The sequence below is a fragment of the Lithobates pipiens genome, unplaced genomic scaffold (genome assembly GCF_037356315.1).
Source record: "Lithobates pipiens isolate NorthernLeopardFrog02 unplaced genomic scaffold, aLitPip1_a1.2 Scaffold_13, whole genome shotgun sequence".
In the NCBI taxonomy this organism is placed as follows: Eukaryota; Metazoa; Chordata; class Amphibia; order Anura; family Ranidae; genus Lithobates; species Lithobates pipiens.
The window spans coordinates 219,448,262-219,471,553 of NW_027507718.1; the positions used below are offsets into that span (position 1 = coordinate 219,448,262).

Genomic DNA, 23,292 nt, shown 5'->3' on the forward strand with positions numbered 1-23,292 from the left:
TGTAATTGCAATCGGCTCACCTGCAAATAATGCAGTGCCTATGGACGCTTTGTCGGCGGTCCTGTAAATGTTTGTTGCCAGGATAGAGGCGGCGTGTGGGCGCAAGGGGGGTAAAAAACATCCCCTGCCCCCCCATCCTCTGGGAAAAGCTCTGATTCAGACTCTGGCCCCACGGTGACTGGCGGCCCCTGTTCTGACATGTCAGAGAATGCAGACCAGGACTGTTCGGACAGTGAGGATGATTCCATGTCTGAGTCAGCGCAGGAAAAGGAGCTAGTTGGAGCACTTGTCACCGCTGTGCGGGATACCCTGAAAATACAGGCTGCAGCAGGATCTTCTGCTGAGGTGTCGGTCCCTTTTGGGTCCCGTAAACCGACCCGTACACCTAAGGTGTTTCTGTATTTTGATAAGTTCAGTCTCAAGAAGATTGGCGCTGAGTTACCCCTTTGAGGAGAGCCTCCTTAAAAAATAGACGGCTCCTCCAGTCATTGACCCCCCAGAGAGTTAAGGCAGTGGCTCTGTCCATGTTTACGGTAGTGGGGTCAGCATTACGACCTGTACTGGCCATGGCCTTGGTGTCACAGATGCTTACTGAATGGCAGCCTCCACAAGGGGGATTACAAACAAATTCCAGCAGGAGCTACAGAGTATAAAAGAGAAGAGAGATGCAATCTAAGTGTAGCAATATGGTTACATTTAATTAAGGTACAACATTTAGCAACTCACATGGTTGATGGTTAAAACGGGCACATCTAAGTCTGCAGGTATCTGGGGTAAAGCTGTGCACATAGACCATCCTCCACACTGCCGTCTCTCACCGCTGTCAGTCTGCAATCGTGACCGGGAAGACTACCCTGCAGTAGAGCGATCGGAAAGTGAGGCTTGAAGCGCTCGTAGAAGGGATGATGCCAACAGTGGTGAGGAGGATGGTCTATGTGGACAGCTTTACCCCAGATGCCTGTATACTTAGATGTGCCTCATGTAATCGTCAACAATGTGAGTTTTTAAATTTTGTGCCTTCATTAAATGTAACCATATTGCTACACTTAGAGGCTCCTCTCTTTTTTTATACTCGCTACTTGTATATCAAGTCAAAATGAACCATTTAGTCTGACTACATTTTGCCAATTACTGCCAGGTATGTTTGCTATGTAGAGACATGTGAGTGCATATAAGGGGTCCTGAGGAAGCAATCTTGCGAAATGTGCTGACCTTATCAACTCGCACAGGAACATGAGACCGTGATGTTTTTTGTATTGTATATTATTTTGTACTTAATCTGTAATTCTTTAGGATACACTTCCTTAAATGTATATGAGAGGTCCTCTGGGAAACGCGTTGACCTTACCAACTTGCCATTTCTGAATCCATGTATAAGATCGGAATTTAGTATAGAAGAAGTAACTGTATCAGAGGGGAATACAATACCCCTGATTCGCGCCCAGGCCAATTATGACATTTCTCTCCTAAATGTAAAATTCCTAATTTTTTTGCTAGAAAATTACATAGAACCCCCAAACATTATATATGTTTTTTTTTAGTAAAGACCCTAGAGAATACAATGACGGTCGTTGCAACTTTTTATCTTGCACGGTATTTGCGCAGCAATTTTTCGAACATGTTTTTTTCAGAAAAAAAAACAGTTTCATGCTTAAAAAAAAAAAAACAGTAAAGTTAGCCCAATTTTTTTGCATAATGTGAAAGAGCAGGATACACCGAGTAAATAGATACCCAACATGTCACCCTTCAAAATTGCACGCGCTCGTGGAATGGCGCCAAACTTTGGTATTTAAAAATCCCCATAGGCGACGCTTTACATTTTTTTTACTGGTTACATGTTTTGGGTTACAGAGGAGGTCTAGAGCTAGAATTATTGCTCTCGCTCTAACGTTCACAGCGATACCTCACATGTGTGGTTTGAACACCGTTTTCATATGTGGGCGGGACTTACGTATGCGTTCGCTTCTGTGTAAGAGCTCACGGGGACAGGGGCGCTTTACATTTTTTTATTGTTAATTTTTATTTTTTTTATTTTTAGTTTGACACTTAAAAAATAAAAATAAAAAATTGATGACTTCTATTCCTATTACAAGGAATGTAAACATCCCTTGTTATAGGAATATGGCACGATCGGACATATTTACAGTGAGATATGGGGTCAATAAGACCCCATATCTCACCTCTAGGCTGGGAAGAATAAAATAAAAAAAAAAAACGATCCTGGCTTCCTAGCCAAATCGGCGCTGTTAATTTGAATACCGAGGCCAGGCGTGACGTCATAACATCGCGCCCGGCCTCCGAACGATCATAGAGACTCCGGGGACGATCTGGTCCGCTGGAAATCTCTATGGTAACTTGCGGGGGCCGGCGGATCCTGTGGCCGACTCACTGATGGAAGCGGTGAGTCGGTACAAGCACCAGAGGGTGGCAGGAGGGGGGGCGTCCCCTCCCGCCGCCCGTAAGAACGATCAAGCAGTGGAACAGCCGCTATGATCGTTCTTATGGTGCAGGGAATCGCCGGCTGAAAACGCAGATATCTGAATGATGTCTGTGGCCTCAGGCATCATTCAGATATAACCACCGAAAGCCCATGACGTCAATAGATGTAGTATGGGCGCCAAGTGGTTATGTGTTAACATGCTTGTAAATAAAATGTATGACTCTCAAGTAATCATGTCTTCTCTTGGTACCAGTAAAGTCCTGATTCTTTTTTTTCCCCCTTGGGTAACGTTTTTGTAATTGTGATTTTGGGATATGGTACAGACTTGGCAGAAACATTTTGTAAATTCTTGCGTGCAAATTGAGTGTGTGTTCCTTCTTATGGCTAATCTACAAACTGCTGTACATAATTTGAAAACAAAAATATAGAAGCGTAAGCATGTAAAAACATGAAAGTCAGATCAAAAATTATTTTAAGATAACTGATAATAACTGAAAATGTGTGGCCACTAAAAATATGCTATTCTTTTCTGGAAAAAACATTAACATAAGAATGTTAATTATGGCAATGCTTTACATAACTGGAATAAACATAGGCTTGCTTCATATTCTCAGATTTTTCCATTTCACCCAGCAGGAGGCAGAGGAGTCTGAAGATAATGTAGATAGTGAAGAGGCGTATGGAGTGGAAACCGCAAATGAAAAGGCTATTCGGAAAAGAAAACTTCCAGAGCATGTTACAAAGCCTGTACTGAAAGCTGAACAGCCACAGCCTAAAAAGGTACTTTCAGATATTTTATTGGGTTGGTGATAAAGCAGGTATTACTCTGGGTACCTGCTGTTATAGGATTCAATATGATTGCTACATCTCAGAGCAAATTATTAAATCTTCATGATCTTTTTTAAGGATCGCCGCGTACATTTTCATCATGTTAAAACCAAGCCTTGACACGCAAACCGGTTACTTACTCATGCCTCTTGTTTTTCATCCGGTGATAGTTGCAATGTATCACACCAGTTCACTGCTAACAAATGACATAACCAATAGCCTGGTGTTCTGGGAACCTCTGTTGCACAGAAGCTGCAACTGTGTATTTCTAATCGTGTCCACTGTAAGTTCTATGGGACATTTGTTTCTGAGACATTAGTATTTCTGATCCCACCCACTATAGCAAGTCCTAGCAAACATCTATTGCTGATATATTTGAAATTACAGGTCAACTATAAGTCATCAGCTCAAATACGTACCTTTCTACTTCATCCAGCTATACCTATGCTGTGCAGCCCTGCCCAGCCTTTTCAGTGAAAAAGTTCCCACTATGTCTTCCTCTTAGTGCCCATGCATGCCATGGCCTTATTCATTCCTATGAGTAAGCTATACAGTATCTCTATGATCTCTATTAGTACAGTAACAAAGAAATGAATAGGGCAACAGTACAAACCTAGATTATGTTATTGTGGGAAAGGCTGTGCTGTTCTGGACAGGGCCGCATAGTAAAGAACGCTTGTAACTGTAGGGTGTGCGTCTTGTGATAGACAAGTGACTGTTAGGTAACTGGGTGGTGAGCCTGACTTGGTGGGAGAAGACTTCTCTTACGAAGACAGTGGTCCCGTGAGCACATCGGGGTAGGAGTGTCTGAGCCGGAACCAGCAGCTGGTGCAGGCAGTGGAGAAGGTCCTCCTGACGGCTGGAACTGCAGAAGCTGGCAGAGCAGAAGGATGATCAATCAGCCGGGTTGCAGCAGGCACCGGAACAGCGGTAGCGGATCCTGGATAGAACTCGGCACACTTGGGACAAGCAGAGGGTTAGTCAAACAGGCCGAGTCGGATCAGATAGGCAGTAGGCAGAAGTGGCAGGCAAAAACAAGGTCACAGGCTAGCAGAGGTTCAGCATCAGGGATAAGCAGTCCATAAACAGGGTCAGACAGGCCGGCATCAGGGCAGGAGAGATCAGCCGAGTCAGACGTAAGCCGGGTCAGTAATAGTAATCGGATAGGCAGGTAACAGGAATCTCAGGTACAAGCTGCAGACAAAACGGCACTGAACAAGTGCAGCTGTCACCTTTTAAATAGGGCCACTGGCGCCAAACCGCGCTAGCGGGGGCACGTGCGTGGTGTGCGCACGCACCTGAGGTGCACACTGGCGCGCACACACATGCCGATGCACACAGATTCGCCTGCACAGCGCGAACAGAGCCCTGACAGTGACCCTTTCTCCATGTGGTCCCCATTAACTAGTAAGGGTCACAAAGGAGACCCGGGTTGAGTTCTGAGCTACGCCAGGCGACCAGAAGGAGAATATGTTTTGGGTTTGCACCTTGCCTAAGGGCATGCTTATCATTGCCGGGACCCATCAAGGGATGCGGTCATGTGCAGAATCAAACATTAGGGCAATCCTCCCTCTCATAAACAAGCCAATTGTGTGCAGTGCTATGTGGAATCCTTTACGAGAACGTAGTCCAGTATACTACACGCTTGTAAGGTTTATCTGTTGCATTCATAAAGGAACATGTAGAGCCTATATGCTCACTCCACCAGTCAGCGTACTCTGCCACCTCACTCCCAGTAGACATATGGAGTCCCACTGAGCACATAGCATGGACCTCATTCATGCTCACTTAACCCTTTGTGCTCCATACCAACTGACCAGGCCATGACCCTCGGTGATGCTAGTCCACTCCCAGGGACCGACAGAAACAAACATCTAGGGAGGGAGCCATAACATCAGACCCCCTTGCCACTGGAGAACGTGTCGCCCTACCAGGTACCGTGCCAACAACAAGTTGCAGTCAACCTGTTGTTGCTGAAGTTTTACTAGAATCTTTCATGTGCTGTCACAGGTGTTTGTAGACTCAAGCCCTTGTGTGTGTGCACTAGGACCCCATGTGCACCCCTTGCAGGGCCGTTTGAAGGAATTTGGGGGCCCCAAGCAAATGGACATGTAGAGTCTTTTCTCTGCTTTGTAAATTTTTGCAAAAGGCTTTAATAAATATTACCTTATTCAAAAAAGAAGCAATAAGATGGAAATGGGATGGTAAAGAAAGAAAATGGAAAGAAAGCTATGATAATTGTTTTGTTTATGATACATATCCAGGTAGGTTATGGTCAGCAAGCTACCATATTTTTAGTAATATTGAGTAATATTATTCCTGCGCTATCAAGTGTAAATGCAAATTAGATGGTGGAACTGCTGGAGACACCGAAAAAAGGGCCAAACCATACCCTAAAAATTATTGGATAAAAGTAGGGGTGGTGCTGCGCTGTCCCTGAGGGGTATAGTGCCAATAGGCTAATTAAAGGATAAAGGAGATAGCACTCCTAACGTAGAGGTTACACTACTCCTAATGGTTAAAATGTCAAAAGCTTGAATAAATTGATATCACAGTACACTCCTGGTATAAAAGTATAAAACAGTGCATAACATGCTAATGTATACTTCTAATAAATAGAATAAAAAACAGTGCATGGCATGCTAAAAATACTGTAAAAAATATATAGTGCAATGTGCATAGAAAATATATATGAATAAATAAATGTGCACTGGGTATAACCATCACAGATTTACCCCATCTGGTGCAAATAACAAATAAATCGTGCAAAGAATCAAACGATAAGTGCAAAGTCCAAAGAATGCCATGTGTCACATGAACTAAAAAAAAATGCATGGGCAATAATAAAGCAGCGAATCCTGGAGCAAAGTGCAATGTAATCTGTGTGAACACAGTGGCAAATACTGTATATAACTAGTGCCAGCATATGTTGATACAGTCCATGAAATAAGTCCAAAAAGTGCAATATGCAAAAGAAACCCAACGGTGTCTAATCAAGCTGTGAGCAACAGCAGGTCTTGATGACATCCCATATGCACTGCTTCCTAAAGGCTAGGCAGGTGTTAAACTCAGGATTTGATCTGTGTGTAAAGAACAAGAAGTAAGCGTACCTGTGTCACCATGACATATTGGGCTGTATCCAGTACAAAATGCTCAAATGAAATTATGTGATAAAAGAACTGAAAATATCCATTTGATATATTCATAAATTCATAAATAAAAGGGCTCTTGGGGGAAGAAAATAGTGTCATGTTGTGCACACACGTGTATCACTAAAACACTAAAGAGTTTTCTACTAAGGCCTCTTTTACATGCATGTCAGTTTATTAGGCTGACCCGATCGGACCATCCATTGCTCTCTATGGAGCGTTGGGTGTGAACGGACATGTGTCCTTTGACCCCCGCCGACATCCAATCCAATCCTATCCACTAAAAACAGAAAGATGGGATAGCTCTTTGGGAGTAAATGGACAGGCGCTCTTTTTACATCTGACCCCCCCCCCCCCATAGAGGACAGTGGGCCATGTCTGTGTCCGCTCTGCATAAGTGAAGCGGATACGGACAAGCCATCCGCATGCTCAGCGAGGATCAGCAGACAGATTCCCTGCTCAGCAGGTTGCTCATGGCGGAGTCCATACCATGTGAAAGGGTCCTTAGCTGTATCCAGTCTTCTGATATTTGGGTGCAAACATTTGAATAGTATAGAATAGTATTGGTCATAAAAAAAATGTGTGCAGTTGAAATGAGTTAAGATAGTCGTACAGAGATTAAAGGTTGAGTTGTAGTTAGATTTGGGGGTAGCAATGGTTTGGAATTTAAAAGGATAGTTCACCTTTACAAAAAACCTGCCTAGGCAGGTAAGGGTGTCTGTAGATTAAAGCAAATTGTGCAGCCATAGGTGTGCACAGCCTGTTGCATTAGGGTGTGCACCCCAAAGTTTAAACACATTTGCTTGTGTGTGCATGTGTATACAGTATATACTGACAGTGTGAGCAAAGCAATGGACGGTGTCAGTAGTTTGTGTTTTTTGTTTTTTTCGTTTACTTTAGTGAAATACTTTAGTCAGGGGTCTAAACAGGGGGAATCTGTGCCACACTGGTTGATTAGGGTATGACCTGGCACACCCTGTGCGCACGCCTATGTGTGCAACTCTGACTAAAGATTAATGATACCCTTGCTATAGGTGTAGGCCATTTACATACTTTATGAAGCTTGACTGGAATACTCCCAGGGCATTGTTAAGTACTCCCAGGACGTTTCTAAAGCCTCGTACACACGATGGGATTTTCCGCAGACAAAACCTCAGACTTTTATCTGAAGGCTTGTGCCTGGATTTTGTCTTGCGCACAAACGGCAAGGAATTGTCAGCCAACAAACACGAATGTACTGTTGTACTATTTGGTTTTTCAGCTCTTTAGCGCCACCCTTTGAGCCCCTTCTGCTAATTTTGTGTTAGTAGAAATTTGGTGAGTGATTTGCGCTTTTCATTTCACGCTTTTCATTTCACGCTTTTCATTTTGGGGTTTTCATTTTGTGCTTTTCAGTTCATTTCTGAATGGCCGTTCATCAACCAGCCATGTTGTGGAATCGGGGGAGATGACGTGTTATTTATTATTGGCCTTGGAGTTATTGCTTTGACCCAAATCCAGTCCAGAAACAGGAGGAGGAGTTCTTAGACCAAAAATTGGTAATCATGACCAATTATGTCATATGCCTTTGCTGCGGGAGCACCAGGAGAATAATCCAGATGATTTTCGGAATTATCTCCGGATGATGGACCCCTGCTTTCACCAACTGTGATTGACCAATAGTGATTTGATTTGGTATATTTTATATATTTTTGGATATATAGAATGCACTTTTTGGTTAAGTTCTATTGGCAGATAGCATGTCTAATTTTATTTGTTTTCTTTTTTTAAGGCACAATAAAAAGATTGTGTAGAATAATACTTGGCTATGTGTTTTTTTTACCGTATATACTCGAGTATAGGCCGACCCGAATATAAGCCGAGACGCCTAATTTTACCACAAAAAACTGGGAAAACTTATTGACTCGAGTATAAGACTAGGGTGAGAAATGCAGCAGCTACTGTACATGGAAAAGAGGGTCAACAGTGCCCATCTGCATGCCTCACTCTGCCCATCTGCCTGCACTGTGTCCATCTGCAGCCTCATGTACCTGATCGGCCATCCAGTGTAACAAAGCCCCGCCTCCTCCTCGTCCGTGATGGAACACTAATTCCGTTTCCCAGCAGTGAGTCAGTGTTCCGCCTATCACAGATGAGGATGAGGAGAAGGCGGGGCTTTGTTACACTGTATGCCGACAGTGTACAGTGCATGTCACAGCGCCGGGAGATCAGGCGCGTGAGGCTACAGATCGGCACAGTGACACGAGTATAAGCCAAGGGGGCTTTTTCAGCACAAAAATGTGCTGAAAAACTCACCTTATACTCGAATATATACGGTACTTCAAATGACAGTTTGGGAGTAGGCAATTACATTTAAAACAATACAATGTAAAATTGACAAGGGACACCAACATAGTTGTATCTTTGATTTTAAAAACTACGGGATAATGGTGTTGTGGTAACTTGCCCAAATAAAAAAAAAAAAAAAAAAAAGCATAATTATAATAATCTTGATATCACTAGAAAAAAAAATCCTTTGAAAATTTGTTTGCAATAACTTCATCAGTATCACCAGCAAAGCAGCTTCATTATTATCCCATTAAAGAAGAAGAGAATTGTGCGCTGCATTTGGAGATTTCCTAATTTGCCACGTCACGAATGTTAATTCTCCATTACGAACGCTAGTTTACTGACCGCTTCTGGCTCGTCCTTGCTTCTGAGGATGCGTGTTTGTACTTTGGACTTTTGTCCAACGGACTTGTGTACACACGCTCGGAAAATCCGTCAACACACATTTGTCCGCGGAAAATTTAAAAACCTGCTATCCAAAATTTGCCCATGGAAAATCCGGCAACAATTGTCCGATGGAGCATACAAACGGTCTGATTTTTCTGCCAACAGCCTGACATCGAACATTTCCCATTGGAAAATCCGATCATCTGTACGAGGCTTTAGTGAGGCCTAGTAATCACTGCTGCCCTCCACCATCACAGGAGTGAGCGCTCTGATTCAAACCTCCTCACATACTCCCCTCTGATGCAGTAGCTCTGAGCTCAGCATTTGAGAGCTCACTCCTGTGATGGTGGAGGATGACTAGGCCTCACTTAGTAACGTCCTGGGAGTAGTCCATCAGAACTGCACCTATAGCAAGGGCTTTATTCAACTTTAGTCAGAGCCACATATTTTTTTTTTTTTTTTCATGTATAGATGCCCATGATTTACATTTTGTGGTAAAGGTGAACTATCTCTTTAAGTTCAAAGGACAACTTCACCTTTTGTGAAAGTTGTCCTTTAATTTCTTCCACTTCCATGAGTGCAGTCCACTCAGTTACATAGTTACCTTTGTCCCCAATCCAGTGATGTTCACTGTGCAGAAAACCAGCTCCTCGTCACACTGCACATGCATGCTGCAGCCTCGTTTATTCTTATAGGACAGTTGTACTCCTGGCAACCTCCAGAAGTTGCAAGAAGAATGTTTGTGTTTTTAGAATAGTGGGGTTAGAACCTGTACTGTCCAGTGTTTAATTTTTATGTCAAATTTCAATTTTGTTTTAGTTATAGTATTTGAACTAAAATGGCATTTTAGTTTAAAGCGGAGCTCCACTGTTTTTTTTTTTTTTTTTTTTTTTTTAGGCAAACATTCAAACCTTGACACTTGCAAACTCACTGTTTTGGAGATTGAGCTTGCCCGATGTCTGCTTTCGTTGTAAAGATCAACTTATATAAAATCTGTCCAGCTGTTTTCATCTTGCTTGTGGGCATGTGAAGCCCACAAGCATTTACTTCCTTGTTTTCTTGATGCTGAGCTACCAGTATTCTTTGCTCGTTCCTGCGCATGCTCAATAGTAGCTTTGTGGAGCGCCGTAAAGTTAGTTGGTTGCCATCACAACGGGCGGCGGTAAACAACACAGACGGTCGTAATAGTGTCACTTCCGTTCTTCAAATCCCACGATAACTCGTGGCAGGCCTCCACCAGGACTCCTGGGAACAATGACACAAGCCCCCAGGAGTCAGTGCGGCTTAAGGGTACATTAATCCTGTATGGTATGCTAAGAAGGCTTGATTGTGATCAGAGCCAGTCTCAGCTTGCAGTTCAGACTGCTGGGGACCGATCACAGCATTGGTGGGATCCCGATGGAACAAGGAGTGTGTATTCACCCCTCAATCATCTGCCCCAGACTGTACAAGAATTTAACACTTGCAGGCAGCCCACTGCATGGGTGGATTTTTAAATTTTCTGCAGTTGGACTAATTAATTAATGGACTAATAGATTAATTTTACTGTATGATTACAGTAGGGGTTTTAGGGTTTTGTTTTGTAGATGTCATTGCTTAGGGAGTGGTTTAAGATTTATTGACTTTAAGATTTAAAGCAGAACTAAACCTAAACTCTTTATTGCAGAAGAGACATGCTTTTGCAATAAGACACAGAGGTTTCAGTCCTTCCCTACGTTATGCAAAACTAGAAAAAAGCCTGACAAACTTTAAAAGGCTTCATTTCAGATTATCTAAGTAGAACCTAGGAGATGGAGTACCACAGCATACCAGATGTTCTATATGTGAACTGCCAAATTATTATTTCTCTTATATTCACCGATTGACATAGCTCCTCCATAGCCATTGGGTTGTTATGCCACCTTTAGGAGAATACTAGCATTACATGTTTTGTAAATCACAGAACCAAGGGGCAGTCCCTTAGGTAACAACCCTCCAGCCTGCCATGCAGCCATCAGTTTTATTTTGCCTAGAGAAGGACCTAGGAACCCTGACGGGCCCATCGGTCCGTGTTTTTTCTGCAGAAGCTTTACTTTTTGTGCAAGATGAAAGATCCTTTGATCTGCTATCAAGGGTGACAGGCTGGATACTTGTATCCTTGTAGTCTCCCCAGCCTGGCCAGCGAGCGCATGCAGGTTGCAGCTACGCGCTAAGCCGGCCATGATGTACCTCAGCTCCAGAGGTGGTCAGTGAGGTTTTATGCTCCGGGGCGCACATATGACCGGGCTACTGATGTCTGCGTCACAGTGTGCCGAGGCCAGCAGCCACCCTTTATTGATCAGAGAGTGGGTCTGTAATCTAATGTCTCCCAACTCTTCAGGACTGGTAAGTACAGCTCTCCCTGCCTCAGTGGGGCTGAGCAGCTGGGCATTCCCTGGGAGGTCTATTCGGGGGTCCCTCACCTCCCTCTCCCCCCTCCCTGTGGGAAATGCTGCGTGTGGCTGCTTAGCTGTGTGCGTGTCATGTGCAGGGGCTCTCCGGGGGGGCTGCACTTGCTGGCTGTGTCCTGAGTGATGTTTTTTCATGTCCCTGGAGGTGCCTGTGTTCTGGGCAGCGCTGATCACCACCATTTTCTAGCTCTGTCCCTCGTGGTTTTTCAGTGTCAGCAACCATCTTTGGTATGGGCAAGGGAAAGCATGCTCTCCTGTGACTCTGTGGCCATTTTCCCTGTGATTTGTCCTTATACTGGACGCTGGTGCCCATTTTCTAGAAGCCTGAGCACGTTTTTTCAGTTTCTCTAGAGACAGCATGTGTGCCTGTAATCTGGTGGCCATTTTCCCAGTGCTTTATGTCCTTATGCTGGACGCTGGGCGGCCGTTTTCTTTGAGCCTGAGCACATTGCAGAGCAGTTTCAGCAACATTAGCAGCAGCTTTGAATGACACAGAGCGGATTCCTCTGCACCTGGGAGCTGACAGAGAACACGGGCACTATTTGCTGGACAGCGCAGAACCTGTCAGTGTGGTAAGTCCTGCGGGAAAGAGCCCCTCAGCCAGCAGCAGTAAGGAGGGTGGGACCATCACTGTCCTAAGTTCCCATCAGGTGGCAGACAGGGTGGGGTCAGCATGGCTTCAGAAACTGGTGTTTCTTCCCCTGAAATCCAGGCAATTGCAACCGGTTCGCCTGCGGAATGTGCAGTGCCCTTGGATGCTTTGTCGGTGGTCCTCAATTCGTTCATTGCCAAGATGGAGGCGGTGCATGGGCGCAAAGGTGCTAAAAAGCGGCCCTGCCCCCCCACCCCTGTCCTTTGGGAAGAGCTCTGACGCAGACTCAGGCCCTGCTGAGCCTGGTGACCCCTGCTCTGTCGTTTCAGATGATGCTGACCAGGACCGTTCGGTCAGTGAGGATGAGTCTCCGTCCGGGTCCGTGCATGACAAAGCACTTGTTGGAGCACTTATCACAGCTGTGCGTGATACCCTGAAGATTCAGGAGCCAGCAGATCCCTTTACTGATGTAGCGGCCCCTTTTGGGTCCCATAAGCCATCCCGTTCACCTAAGGCGTTCCCGTATCTGACTTATTTTGACAAGTTCATTTACAAGGAATGGGGTCGACCGCAAAGGACCTTTTTGGTCCCCAAATACATGGTGGAGAGTTTCCCCTTTTGAGAAGAGCTTTCTCAAAAAGTGGTCAGCTCCTCCTGTCCAGGTTAAACAAAGTAACCACAATCCCGGTAGAGGGGACTCCTGCATTTAAGGATCCTACGGACAGGAAGGCTTGTTTGCGGTTGTGGGGTCAACCATGCGACCAGTACTGGCACCTGCACTTGTGTCGCAGACACTAACTGAGTGGGCAAAACTGTTGCACTGCGAATTGGGAGAGCAACAGGCTTCTCCTGTCTGCGTGGAACTAGCAGACCAACTAGTGCAAGGCCTTAAGTATGTTTGTGCCGCGGCCCTAGATACCCTCCCCCTGTTATCCAGGGCTTCAGTGTCAGCAGTGGTGCTGAGGCGCCTGATTTGGTTAAAAAGCTGGTCTGCTGACCAGACATCCAAGAAAGCCCTGACGGATCTTCACTTCCTTGGCGATCGGCTCTTTGGAGCCCCTTCGGATGACATTATTAGGAATGCCACAGGTGGTTAGAGTACCCTACTCCCACAGGCCAGGAAGGCTAAGGAGCCACGCCATAGGCAAGGGGACCTCTTTCCGCTCACAAGCTCGGAGCTTCGGCTAAACGTCCCCAGCCCGACAGGACGATCACGGAAGGACAAAGACGTCCCTGGAACTGCATGCCTAACAAGCCTGCGAACAAAAGTGCTACCACATAAAGGTTTGCCCCCACCCATGACTCTGGTGGGGGGTCGCCTTCGGGAGTTTGCAGCCCGGTGGGCCTCTCGACTGTCCGACCAATGGGTCTGCGATCTGATTTCCTACGGCTACAAGATAGAGTTCCTCTCTTGGCCACAAAACAGATTCTTCCACTCCAGCATACCCGTTCTCCCGGCTCGCTAGGGGGTCCTCTTGGGGGCAGTAAGGGACCTGCTGAATCACAGGGTGATAGTACCTGTTCCGGAATCGGAACATTTCCAGGGGTTCTACTCAAACCTATTTGTAGTTCCCAAGAAGGAAGGGGTACATCCAATCTTGGATTTAAAAGCCCTCAATCACTTTGTGAAAGTTCAGAGGTTCAGAATGGAATCAGTTCGCTCAGTAGTCGCTGCACTCCATCAAGGGGACTCCCTGGCGTCCTTGGACATCCAGGATGCATATCTGCACATACCCATATGCAGTTTGTGGCTCTTCCTTTTGGTTTGGCATCAGCCCCCCGGGTCTTTACCAAGGTATTGGCTCCTGTGTTGGCGTTGGTACGGCAACGCAGGATCGCGATCGTGCGTTACCTAGACGATCTCCTCCTGAGAGCTTCTTCCGCCTCAGAGTTGGAAGAGGATGTGGCGATCACCATGCAGACCCTGCAAGAATTTGGGTGGCTGTTGAACCTAAAAAAGAAAAGTCAGTGATGGTACCGACTCAGCGGTTGGAGTACCTAGGCTTATTTTTGGACTCCAGGGAAGCGAGAGTGTTTCTCCCTTCAGACAAGCTGCAGAGCCACGGTAAAACTGCTGATGAACCGCAGGTGGTCATCGCTGCGCTTCTGCATGCAAGTGCTGGGACTCATGGTGGCCTCCTTCGAGGCAGTACCATATGCCCAGTTCCACACCAGAGTCCTGCAGAAGGAGATCTTGACAAAGTGGGACAAATCTCCACTGTTCCTGGATCGACAGATCCGGGTGAGCCAGTTATTCAGGGATTCCCTGATCTGGTGGCTGAGGTCCCTGGTGCTTCAGTCCGGGAAGTCGTTCCTGCCTCTGAAATGGACAGTGATCACAACGGACGCTAGCCTATCCAGCTGGGGTGGAGTAATGGGGGTTCAGTCGACTCGGGGCCTCCAGTTGACGGAGGAATCCAAGTTGCCGATCAGTCTGCTCGAACTGGCTATGCCTCTCCACATGGTCGAGGAGAGACTGCAAGGGCGTCCGATCAGGATCCAGTCAGACAACACCACTGCAGTGGCATACGTCAATCACCAAGGAGGAACAAGAAGCTCGGCCGCCGCACGGAAGGTCGCCCACATACTTCGGTGGGCAGAGGGACATGTACCAGCCCTGTCGGCCATTTATATCCCGGGTGTGGAGAACTGGCAGGCGGACTATCTAAGAAGTCAGATGCTGGACCCAGGAGAATGGGCGCTGATCTTCTGGCCTCCCATCTCAATCGGAGGGTGCCGAGATTCGTGTCCAGAACAAGAAATCTGTGGGCAGACGCGCTGGTGGCTCCGTGGGATCAGTACCAGCTGATCTACGCCTTTCCTCCACTGAAACTGTTGCCACGTCTGCTTCGCAGAGTGGAAGCCGAGGGGATCCCAGTAATACTGATTGCCCCAGATTGGCCTCAGCGTCCTTGATATGCAGACCTAGTGCGCCTGGTGGCAGACACTCCCTGGCGACTGCCATTGCGAGAGGACCTTCTGTCTCAAGGTCCGATTCTCCAACCTGCTTTACCATAGCTGGCTTTAACAGCATGGCTATTGAGAGCCAGGTGTTGAGGAACCGGGGTCTGTCGGAATCGGTGATCCCAACTATGTTGAGAGCACGGAAATCTTCTTTCCGGAAGATATATCATTGTACCTGGAAGGCCTACATCTCCATGTGTGAAGAGAAAGGATGGCATCCACGCTCCTTTTCTATACCCAGGATCCTGCTGATTCTTCAGCAAGGGGTGGACCAGAAATTGGCGTTAAGCACCAGTAAAGGACAAATATCAGCTCTGGCATCTCACTCTCTAGTGAGCACTTTTGTTCAAGGGGTGCGACATGTAGTCCCTCCGGTGCGCCCGCCATTACCCCGTGGGATCTGAACCTGGTGTTATCGATGCTTCAAAAACCACCATTTGAAAATATATGAAAGATCCCTCTGTTGACTCTTTCCCAGAAAGTGGTCTTTCTAGTGGCCATTACATCGGCCAGGAGGGTTTCAGAACTGGCGGCCTTGTCCTGCAAGTCGCCCTATCTGGTTATCCACAAGGATTAGGTGGTGTTGCGTCCGCAACTGTCTTTTCTGCCAAAGGTGGTCTCTGCGTTTCACATCAATGAGGACATTGTGTTACCATCTCTGTGTCCTAAGCCAACACATCCTAGGGAGGTGGCCCTTCATGCTCTGGATGTGGTTTGGGCTCTGAAGGTGTGTCTACCACAGCTCCCTTCTGGTCAAAAGAAAGGCATGGCGGTCTCGTCGGCCACCATTTGCAGGTGGATCAGACAGATTGTAGTACAAGCTTACACCTTGAAACATGCCCCCCTTTCCGGTCATGGCCCACTCCACGAGGGCAATCGGAACGTCTTTCCAACATCAAGTGTCTGTCGCTCAAGTGTGTAAAGCGGCGACCTGGTCGTCGGTCCACGCGTTTACAAAGTTCTACAAGGTAGATGTCAGTGCAGTACAGATGTAGATGTCAGCTGATGCCTGTTTTGGCCGCAAAGTTTTGCAGGCGGCTGTATAGTTGCAATTTCATATGCAGTTTTTCCTGTTTTTTGGGTAAAAACGCAGTACCTTTTTAAGTTAATGCACTGTTGCATTAGTTACAGCAGTTTTTGGTGCGGGTTGAGGGTAGTGCTTCTTTGTTGAGGAGCACCCTGGTTTTTGTGATGGTTTTTCCACACACTGTCTTTTTGTGGGTAAAGTTATACTAGTTCCCACTTGCCATGGTGGATGAAGTTTTTATGCTGTTTTCCCACCCCTCATTTTGGCACTGCTTGGGGACGTCCCAATGGCTAAGAGAGGAGCTGTGTCAGTCGGTGAATATAAGAGAAAATAGGATTTTTTGTACTCACCGTAAAATCCTTTTCTCTGTAATTCACAGAATGACACAGCACCCACCCCTCATATTTTTCTTTACGTTATACTGCTTGTTGACATACTGATGGCTGCATGGCAGACTGGGAGGTTGTTACCTAAGGGACCGCCCCTTGGGCGGAACTGAAAAGTTCTGTGTTTTACATAACCTGTAATGCCTAGTATTCTCCTAAAGGTGGCATAACAACCCAATGGCTAAGAGAGGAGCTGTGTCAGTCGGTGAATTACAGAGAAAAGTATTTTATGGTGAGTACAAAAAATCCTATTTTTTTTTTTTTCTGTGGTGTTCTTATTTTATTATAAATGCACTGTATTTTGCTATTTGTTGTTGTAAATGATGCAACAAGTATTTGTGTAAATAACGTATTACTGTTCAGTAACATTATTATTTGTTAACAGGTCATTTCTTTACCGGAAGAACCTAGTGAACTAGAAGTAGGGGTATGTACTATGTTTTTGCTTGAGACTATGCTGAAATGTCATATTAATAGTGGATTATAAATTGCTCACTTTTAAGATTTTCACACATACTTAATACTTTGATAAGCAAAAATGCATCCTCAAAAAATATATTCATAAAGGTATAAATAAACTTATTTTGCAGCTAATCCTAAATAAATGCCGTACAAAAATATGTATAGTGCAAGAATGTGCTATAAAAAAAAAACATAAAAAAAAAAAACACAGCTAAAGTCCCAAAAGTGAGAGTCTATATAAAATACACACAAATCCACGTGATTGAGTGTTCCAAAGAAGCATGAAACTCAACCCAAAACTGTAAAGCAGTTCACCCTCTCATGTGACCCCCAGATTATTGGAGGGTAAAAACATGCCACAAACCAAATATATATCTTCCCTGATGCCGGTGATAAACTAATTCCATGCCTCTTTCCTCCATGTCTGAGAATGATTCACCGAAGAACTGGCACATCTGCTAATGACCAAAGGAATCGCAAATTGGTGGTGTCTAGACATTCGCCAATGCAAATGCGCATGCAGCCGCAAACATTAGTGCGCAATTGCTCAGACACGTGCACCAGAGTGCACGCAATGCCTGACAGATTGTGGCACCCAGTGGCGTATTTAAAGCCAGCAGCTTGATCCATTCGTTGCTGGATGATCTTCAGCTTCCCCGTGTGTTCCAGAGTTCCTGTTACTATTGGATTTTCTGTTACCGATCCGGCTTGCCTTTTGACCGGTCTTGTCTCCATGCCTGGATTTGACTTCCGACTTGCTCCATTGACCCCGCTGCTGCCTGCTGATCCCTGTATGGCCTTTGGCTAGCTCATTGAACTCTGCTGCTGCCTGATTAACATTGTGTGACCCCGGCTTACTCTGGGCTCTGCTTGTTGCCTTACCCCTGGCTGACATTCTGAGTATGACTACTGGCCTGGCTCCTGACCCTGCTTTTGACTCTCCCTTTTGCCAAATCTCATCTGGTATGTCTGAGGAACTCCTGCCCAGCAGTGCATCCTGCTTTTCCAGCCGTCATCCAGTGGACATCTCATCACTCAGCCTGTCTCAGCTGGCAACCCTTGCTCCTTTTGGGCATAGCACTCCCGGTCACTACCTTCAGGGGTGCCCTGCACTCAGCCACAAGGCAAGTTCTCTTAGCACTTCGGCCTCTGACCAGATATACAACAGTATCATTCAACCAGTATGTCAGAGGCCAGCAGAGGCGTTTCCCTGCTCGAAGCTTTGTGCCAGCAAGTCGCAGCCCTTACCTAAGCAGTGACAAGCCTACAGGATGGATATTTCCAGTTGGAGGGTCGTCTACAGAAGCTGATGGTGTCCTCTGCTACAGCAACTTCTAATTCGCCTGCTGCAGATGCTACGTCCGCCTTGCCTGTCCAAAAATGCTCAGCTTCTGCTCCTCCTGTAGTGGTCGCACCTCCTGAACCAAGAGTACCCACTCCAGAACATTTCTCGGGTGACCAAAGGAAGTTCAGAGCATTCACGAATGTCTCCTTGCTATATCTGGCCCTTCAGCCAAGAACTTTTTCTCTAGAATCTGTTAAAATGGAGTTCGTTATCTCACTAGTGTACGATGAACCTCAGTCTTGGGCCCACCACCTGCTGGAGCAGAAGAATCCTGTTATGAACTTAGTGGATGCATTCTTTGAGGCTATGGCCCAACTATATGATGACCAACAACACATGGCCACTGCTGAAGCTGCTCTTCATGCCTTGCAGCAAGGATGACGCCCTGTAGAAGACTATGCGGTGGACTTTCATAAATGATCTGCAGCTACAGGGTTCAAATAGGCAGTCTCATATATCAATACTAGCTTGACCTGTCTGACGCTTTTAAGGATGAGTTGGCACAAGTGGAAACCTCCACCAGCCTAGAGGGGGTCCTTCAGCTAGCCATCCAACTTGACAGACGCCTGCGGGTAAGACGGTCACAATTGTTCCAGCCTTTATGGATGCTGCCTAAAGTCCCACCTGCTCCTTCACCTATGCCTGACACTCCAGTAACTTCCAAAGGAGAGCCTATGCAAATTGGCGCAGTCTGCTCTTCTCTGACCTTAAATTAAAGACTTCGCCGCTGGAAAGCCAACCTTTTGTGGAGAAGCTGGACCTTTCCTTCCCAACTGTCCTATGAGACCCAATAAGTTCTCTCCCCGGAGCTCTACATACCATACGTTTCTGGACCTACCCCAACTCAACTTGTTCTGAATGTCTTGTTATAGGTGGTGGAAGGGGAGGTCAGACTTCCAGCAATTGTTGATTCTGGGGGATACAGTTGTTTTATGGGCATTACTCTAACAAGAGACTTTCGAATTCCACTTCAAGCCAAGAAATGTAAATTTGAAGTTTGTTTGGCTGATGGCACCATTCCTAGATCTGGGCCTGATACACAAGAGACTTTACCTATACTTATATTAACCGATTCAGGGCATTAAGAATTTCTTTATTTTGATGTTCTCTGCTCACCAATGTTTCCTGTAATTCTGGAAATTCCATGGCTGCGGGCACACAATCCACAGACTGCAACAAAGGGGAGATCTCCTTTATATCAATCTACTGCCTTCAACATTGCATTGTGCCTGAATCTGTGTCGCCTACCAGTTGCCTTACCATCCAACAAGTTTCCAACTGCATCCATGATATCACTGCAGTTTACTATAAATTCCTGGACATTTTCGATAAAACGAAAGTGGACACATTACCACCTCCTTACGATTGTCCAATCAAGTTGTTGCCTGGTGCGGAGATTCCTTTTGGACAAATATTGCTTCTTTCAGAGACTGAGCTTGAGGCGCTATGCAAATACATTGACTAGAACCTAGAGAAGGGTTTCATTTTTCTTCATTGAAAAAGAAGTTCATATGACTGGGGATATAGTTACCATCATCCCTTAATGCATAACAAATATTACTCTTCTAGTGGGATTTTATAAACAACACAAGTATAGACAAAATATCATGTTAAAATAATTTGTTTTATTAAAGTTTCTTATAACATTTTATTTAAATTTCTAATATAGTACATGTGAAGCTCTGTGCTTCATATCACCTTTTATACATATGACTAGGGATGCACCGAAATTTCGGCCGCCCAAACATATCGGCCAAAAATGCCCTTTTCGGCAATTTGCCGAAAGAGAAAAACGGCCGATAATGGAGCCGAAATGGGGCGGGCGTGGTGACGCCCATCATGGGGGGGTGTATAGCGCAGGAGAGCTGCCTCCGCCGCCTGTTTGATCACAGCGCCGGGAACATCACAGCTTTCATTTCAATAGCTGTGTGTTCCCGGCCGCGCGCCGTCACACACAGCCCCTCCCCCTTGTCCGGGCACTTAGACAGATCATCCGCACAATGTCAAAGTGCCCGGACAAGGGGGAGGGGCTGTGTGTGACGGCGCGCGGCCGGGAACACACAGCTATTGAAATGAAAGCTGTGATGTTCCCGGCGCTGTGATCAAACAGGCGGCGGAGGCGGCTCTCTTCCCTGCACAGGCTGGCTGCAAAATGGGACACACTGGCTGCAATGGGACACACTGGCTGCAATGAGGCACACTGGCTGCAATGGGGCACACTGGCTGCAATGGGGCACAGGCACACTGGCTGCAATGGGGGACACTGGCCTGCAATGGGGGACGCCTCTTGTACCACGTCCTCTGTCTCTGACCATCTCCTGTACCGTGTCCCCTGTCTCTGACCATCTCCTGTACCGTGTCCCCTGTCTCTGACCATCTCCTGTACCGTGTCCCCTGTCTCTGACCATCTCCTGTACCGTGTCCCCTGTCTCTGACCATCTCCTGTACCATGTCCCCTGTCTCTGACCATTTCCTGTACCATGTCCCCAGTCTCTGACCATCTCCTGTACCGTGTCCCCAGTCTCTGACCACCTCCTGTACCATGTCCCCAGTCTCTGACCACCTCCTGTACCATGTCCCCAGTCTCTGACCACCTCCTGTACCATGCCGCCAGTCTCTGACCACCTCCTGTACCATGCCGCCAGTCTCTGACCACCTCCTGTACCATAACGCCAGTCTCTGACCACCTCCTGTACCATGCCGCCGGTCTCTGACCACCTCCTGTACCATGCCGCCGGTCTCTGACCACCTCCTGTACCATGCCGCCGGTCTCTGACCACCTCCTGTACCATGTCGCCAGTCTCTGACCACCTCCTGTACCATGTCGCCAGTCTCTGACCACCTCCTGTACCATGTCCCCAGTCTCTGACCACCTCCTGTATAAAAATATTTTTTAAAAAGTCATTTTCGGTATTGGTGCTGTTTCGGTATCGGTTTCGGTTTTCGGCCTAGTGTATTTTTCATTTTCGGTATCGGTTTCGGCACCAAAAAACCCATTCGGTGCATCCCTACATATGACATATCCACTTATGGAAAAGAACAAATTATTTTTTACACTAAGTTTTTACAGTGGTGTCTCCTAGCTAAGTATTGCATCATAGACAACACATTCCAAGAGTCAAGAAGCTGAAGAAATCCAACGCGTTTCAATAATTTCAAAAGATGCCTTCTTCAAGGATTATGTACCACTCTGCAACATAAATCACCTTTTTTGGAATCCTAATGCTTACAGTATCTCACAAAAGTGAGTACACCCCTCACATTTTTTGTAAATATTTTATTATATCTTTTCATTGTGACAACACTGAAGAAATTACACTTTGCTACAATGTAAAGTAGTGAGTGTACAGCTTGTATAACAGTGTAAATTTGCTGTTGTCTCAAAATAATTCAACACAGCCAATAATGTCTAAACTGCTGGCAACAAAAGTGAGTACACTCCTAAGTGAAAATGTCCACAATGTTCCCAATTGGCCATTTTCCCTCCCCGTTGTCATGTGACTCATTAGTGTTACAAGGTCTCGGGTATGAATGGGGAGCAGGTCTGTTAAATTTGGTGTTATCACGCTCACTTTCTTATACTGGTCACTGGTCACCTCATGGCAAAAAACTGAGGATCTGAAAAAAAAAAAAGAATTGTTGCTCTACATAAAGATTGCCTAGGCTATAAGAAGATTGGCAAGACCCTGAAATTGAGATGCAGCACAGTGACCAAGGCCATACAGTGGTTTAACAGGACAGGTTCCACTCAGAACAGGCTTCGCCATGGTCAACCAAAGTAGTTGAGTGCATGTGCTCGGCATCATGCCCAGAGGTCAGCCTTAACAGTAGTCTCTTAGTTCATTCGCTTCCATCTGAAAGTCCTCATTGCTAGTGCAGTCCTGCCTAATGCGTAGGAACTGACTAAATGGTACAGAATTTTTTTAGGGACTGAGGATGGAAACTATCGGCATGCAACTGGGTGTTTCCAGCTGTTTCCTTTCTATGGAGCGATGAGTTGCCCTCCTTTCTCTTTCTGGATGCATATATCCAAAAATTGTACCTTTTGGAAATCATAGGTCATGATGAAAAATACATTTGATTCTTTTTGGCTAAACATTGAGTAGGTGTGCTGGTCCATCCCAGACAATTAGAATGTCATCTATGTATCTTTGCCACATGGCTACTGTATATGGCACGTTTACAGAGTTACAATCATCCAAGAGATGCTCCCAGACCCCCAGGTTCAGATTGGTGTAGGATGGGGCACAACATGTCCCCATTGCTACGCCTTGTACCTGGAGGTAGTGGGAGCCCTGAAAAAGAAAAATGTTGTGATGCAGGATGAAGTTTAACGTGAAAGTATCAACTCATTAAATCTCCATTCCTGCATACTTTGTTGTTCGAGAATGTGTTTAATGGCGGCAATACCCCTGTCATGTGGAATACTGTTGTAAAGTGACTCTACATCCACAGTAACGAGGATTGCAGTCTCTGGGATCTCTAGGATTTCCAATATTTGCAGTAGGTGTATAGTATCCTTAGTATAGGACGCTAGACTGGTCATGTGTGGTCTCAAATGTGCCTCAATTATTTGGCTTATTTCCTCAGAGTTGCAACTGTTCCCAGAAATGATCTATTTCCCTGGTGGATTGGTTGCATCTTTGTGCACCTTCGGGAGTGCATAGAAGGTTGGTATACAGGGATGTTTGATCCAAATAAATTCCCACATCTCCTTAGAGATGACTCCATCTCTTAATGCCTCATCTGTTAACTCTTAAAATTCCTGATTGAACTTATCAACCAAAGCTGCGGGGATCCTATGGTAATATTTCTCATTTTTGAGAATTTTTAGACACGTTGACATACATTTATGTGAGGGTTTTATATTCTGATGTTATCTTTCAATGATTTTAAGGCAGCCTGCTCATTTGGATCCAGATTACCGATCCTTGTATTGGTATTTAGAGTCTCAG

General features: G+C 45.8%; 1 protein-coding gene across 4 annotated transcripts in view; it reads left to right on the top strand.

Annotated features, from left to right (window-relative positions):
* Nucleotides 1-23,292, top strand: part of UBXN8 (UBX domain protein 8) — a 57,527-nt gene that overhangs the window by 26,209 nt on the left and 8,026 nt on the right. For 2 of the 4 annotated variants that reach the window (XM_077476225.1, XM_077476228.1), the window contains exons 5-6: nt 3,074-3,220; nt 16,916-16,957. In XM_077476225.1, coding sequence (XP_077332351.1) covers nt 3,074-3,220; nt 16,916-16,957 — 189 coding nt within the window. Of the gene's footprint in view, nt 1-3,073; nt 3,221-7,812; nt 8,172-16,915; nt 16,958-23,292 lie in introns of those variants that run through there. The other 2 variants (XM_077476227.1, XM_077476229.1) reach the window with 2 other exon arrangements.